General features: G+C 41.6%; 1 protein-coding gene across 1 annotated transcript; it reads left to right on the top strand.

Annotated features, from left to right (window-relative positions):
* Nucleotides 1-3,677: 3,677 nt before the first annotated feature.
* On the top strand, nucleotides 3,678-4,658 carry LOC117193677 (the record flags this gene model as incomplete). The annotated part of the gene is made up of 1 exon (XM_033398412.1): nucleotides 3,678-4,658. A coding segment is annotated over exon 1 (804 nt), but the record flags the coding sequence as incomplete, so codon positions are not given.

Below are 4,658 nucleotides of genomic sequence, written 5' to 3' on the forward strand. Positions count from 1 at the left end.
TCGAAACGGTAAAAGTAAAAATACTTAAAGAAGGAGCACGTAAAGACGAAAGAGACGATCGTGAGCTTGCTGTACAGGCAGTGTACGCACACACACAGACTCAAAGAAACGGTGCGCGTTCGAAGAATTACGGCGCCAGTCGAAAAGACGGCAAACGAGACTGCCAGAAATCCAACGAGCATCGCGAGTTTCGAGGAAAATGCTACAAATGTAAACAAAGCGGGCACCGCGCATCCGAGTGCAAAAGCAACAAAGATAATACGAAAGAGTGCGTAAGGGATGAAAAATCAAACTGTTTAATGCACAGCTGCGTTGTTAAGCAGCGAAAAAATTCTTGGTGTATCGACAGTGGGGCAACATCGCATATGTGTTGTAATAAAAATTTGTTTGAAACCTTTAATAAGAAAAACACAACCATTATGTTGGCTGCAGAAAAGTATATTGAGTCCCTAGGTATTGGAACTGTAAAAATTAAATCAAATGAAACAAATATAGAATTGCGAAACGTGTTGTATGTGCCGGATTTAAAAATGAATTTTTTGTCGGTGAGCAAAGCAGCCGAGTTCGGGAATGTCACTACATTCGGAAATTCAGAAGCTTTAGTGCGAAATAAACATGGACATATAATGTTGCGAGCGGTACAAGAAAACAATTTATACGTGTATGGAGTGGAAAAAACCACTGATGCAGTGCATTTGATATCCGATATATCTCTTGCAAAAAAATGGCATAGCCGCTACGGGCATTTAAATTTTCAAAATTTAAAGAATCTTTGTGAGAAAGAACGTGTAATCGGGATGAAAATTAAAAACGTATCCGTAAACACAAGTTGCGACACATGCAATAAGGCTAAAATATGTGCATTCGTTCCCACAAAAGGCAGAACGTGTTACGAAAAGTGTTCTCGAATTGATCCATACCGACGTATGCGGACCTATGAATGTTAAATCTCTGGCTGGAAACCGTTATTTTGTTACATTTATATACGACTACTCGCGAGAAATACACGTATATTTTATGCGCGCCAAAAATGAAGTTTTTGAGAAATTTAAAATGTATAAAAGTTATGTTGAGTGCCAAACCGAAAAAACAATCAAAGCCTTGCGAAGCGATAACGGTACTGAGTACATAAACAATGAATTTACAAATTTTTTAAATGCGTGCGGAATAAAAAGAGAACTAACGGTGCCTTACACACCTCAGCAAAACGGCGTTGCTGAGCGCGCACATCGTACAATCGTTGAAATGGCTAGGAGTATGTTAATTCATGCAAATTTAAAAGAATTTTTGTGGGCTGAAGCCGTTCAAACTGCAGTATATTTGAGAAATAGATGGCCGACCAGAGCGTTAAATGGATGCACCCCCTTCGAGGCTTGGAACAAGCGCAAGCCGACGGTAAACCATCTGAAAATATTTGGTTCACGCGCATTTGCACTGGAAAAAACCAAAAAAGGCAAATTCGTTGCAAAAGGAAAGGAGTACACTTTTGTTGGCTACTCTTTTGCAGCAAAAGCATATCGTTTATATGACCAAGAAAAGCTAATGATAGTGGAACGCCGAGACGTCAAAATTGTGGAGGGTGAGTTCGTCAAGGAAGTAAATGATATTTACGAAAATGGAGATCAGACTGAGGATCTTGCAAAAATCATCATACGCTTTGAGTCAAACGAAGAACCTGTGCAGGTACAAACTGTTGTTGAGCCCGAAGACAAAACGATTAGCAACATTGACAACAGCGATGATGATGAGGAGGAGTACTTCGTAAGTGCAAGCGATCCAGAACAGAGCCGCAGCTCAGATGAAGAAGACATCCCACAAATACGTGGCCCAGGAAGGCCAAAAATCATTCGTACTGGACAACCTGGCAGACCAAAGAAGCAGTACAATGTCCTCAACAATCTTAGCTGCTCCGATGACATTGAGACTCCACGGACCGTTGCAGAGGCGTTGCAAAGCCACGATGCAGAAGAATGGAAAGAATCTATGCGAAAGGAATTCGATGCACTCGTGTCAAATAATACATGGACTCCTGTCAATCTTCCGCCCGGAAAAAATGCTATAGGTTCAAAATGGGTTTTCAGAATCAAACGCAACCAAAACGGTGACATTGAAAGGTTTAAGTCGAGACTTGTGGCACAAGGATGTGGCCAGCAGTTTGGCGTAAACTACTGGGAGACATATTCTCCAGTGATACGTTATGAGACAATCCGAATGTTATTTGCGATTGCTGCAGAAAAGCAGTTACACATGCATCAGGTGGATATCTCTAACGCGTATCTCAACGGTAAACTCCAAGAGTCGTCTATATGAAGCAATCCGTAGGCTTTATAGATGAGCAGAACCCCCACAAGGTACTCAAACTTCAAAAGGCTATCTATGGGCTGAAGCAGTCTGGACGTGTCTGGAATGACACATTGAACGAGGTGCTGGTTAACATGGGCTTTAAAAAAAGTCAACACGAGCCATGTCTATACGTCAAACAGCATCAACAAGGCTTCAGTTATATAGCAGTTTACGTCGACGACCTGATAATCATCTGTCCAAAAGAGATGGACGTCAGCGCGATCAAGCAAAATATCGCATCCGTATTTGAGATGAAAGATGGAGGTCAGCTCAACTTTTTCCTAGGCATGGAAATTCATCGAGAAGGCAAACAAGTTATGCCAGAAAAGGTATATTGAAAGCGTTTTGAATACTTTCGGTATGCAGGATTGCCGTCCAGTCGCAACACCACTTGACCCAGGTTTTCACGTTAGTTGTAAAGATGAAGAATGTGTAAAGGTAAATAAGACATATTATCAATCACTAATTGGTTCGCTCATGTACTTAGCAGTTTTGAGCCGGCCCGACATTCTTCATGCTGTGAGCAAACTATCACAGCGAAACCAAGACCCTCATGTGGAGCACGAAACTGCAGCTAAGCATGTGTTGCGCTATTTACGAGGCACAATGAATATGAGCATCATCTACCAAAAGTCTGGAGAGCCAGTAAAAGGGTTCGCCGATGCTGATTGGGCAAATGACAAGCTGGACCGAAAATCATATTCCGGATACGTTTTCTTCCTAGCTGGTAGTGCGTTTTCGTGGACATCAGCCAAGCAGAGCGTCGTCGCCATGAGCAGCACCGAAGCAGAGTATGTGGCGCTATCAACAGCCGCTAGAGAAGCAGTATATCTACAAGGTCTGTTGCAAGAGATTGGATACTCAAATCAAGGGCCAATGACTATCTATGGTGACAACCTCAGTGCGCATCATATTGCGAAAAATCCTATTCACCATAAACGCACAAAGCATATAGATTTAGAATATCATTTTGTTAGAGACAAAGTAGAAAGTAAAGAGATAAAACTTGAATATGTATCCACACAGAAAAACGTTGCCGATGAATTAACCAAAAGTTTATGTAAGCAAAAGCATTATAGATTTGTAAAATCGCTTGGATTAATTGATTAATACATTGTAATCACAAAATATTATGCTTAAGCAAAAGTGTTGAAATTTGAAGTGTAACCATAATATGATCTGTCTGGCAACGCAAATTAACATAATGTACATGAACAGCGAGAGCCTCTGTTATCTCTCGTCTCGACTATTCGTATGTAAGTACATATGTACACATGTCATCTCTTCAGTTCTGAATAAACCACTTATGAGCACAGACGCGTCGTTCTCTATTTAATACATGACAAAAGGCGCAATTCACAATAGGTTATGGGCCCAGATCACCGAAAGATCGGGCGTGTATTAAAGACAATTAAAAAACCGTGGTAGAACTGGAAGTTAATATTTTGTTTGATGCAATTGCAAATAAATCGTGCACCAGTTAGAAAGTGGCGTGTAGCAATTAAAACAAAATGAGTGTGTCTCTGCAAATTGAAAAATTGGGGGAAGACAATTACGATGTGTGGTCTATGTCCATGCGTAGTGTATTGATCACAACGGATTTGTGGACATATGTAAGTGGTAAAACCGAAAGGCCACAGGAGGAAGCAGCAGGAATACGGGAACACTTGGCACAGTGGGACAAGGCTGATCAAAAGGCGTTGGCATGTATTATATTAAATGTAAAAGCAACGCAGTTGATGCACATAAAGTCGTGCACAACGTCGAAGCAGGCGTGGCAAAAATTACGCCATGTACATGTGTCAGTGGGACCAGTGCGAAAGGTACAGTTATACCAAAAACTTTTGCGGCAAAATATGCAAAACGGTGATAACGTGGTACAATATGTAAATTCTTTCGTGGAAATTACTGAAAAGTTAGCCGAGCTAAATATCGACATTCAAGACGAGCTAAAAGTAATAATGTTGTTGTCGAGCTTGCCCAGCGGTTGGGAAAATTTCGTCGTGGCGATAGAAACACGCGACAGTCTGCCGTCGTTCGAAACGGTAAAAGTAAAAATACTTGAAGAAGGAGCACGTAAAGACGAAAGAGACGATCGTGAGCTTGCTGTACAGGCAGTGTACGCACACACACAGACTCAAAGAAACGGTGCGCGTTCGAAGAATTACGGCGCCAGTCGAAAAGACGGCAAACGAGACTGCCAGAAATCCAACGAGCATCGCGAGTTTCGAGGAAAATGCTACAAATGTAAACAAAGCGGGCACCGCGCATCCGAGTGCAAAAGCAACAAAGATAATACGAAAGAGTGCGTAAGG

The sequence above is a fragment of the Drosophila miranda genome (genome assembly GCF_003369915.1).
Source record: "Drosophila miranda strain MSH22 chromosome Y unlocalized genomic scaffold, D.miranda_PacBio2.1 Contig_Y2_pilon, whole genome shotgun sequence".
Classification (NCBI taxonomy): Eukaryota; Metazoa; Arthropoda; class Insecta; order Diptera; family Drosophilidae; genus Drosophila; species Drosophila miranda.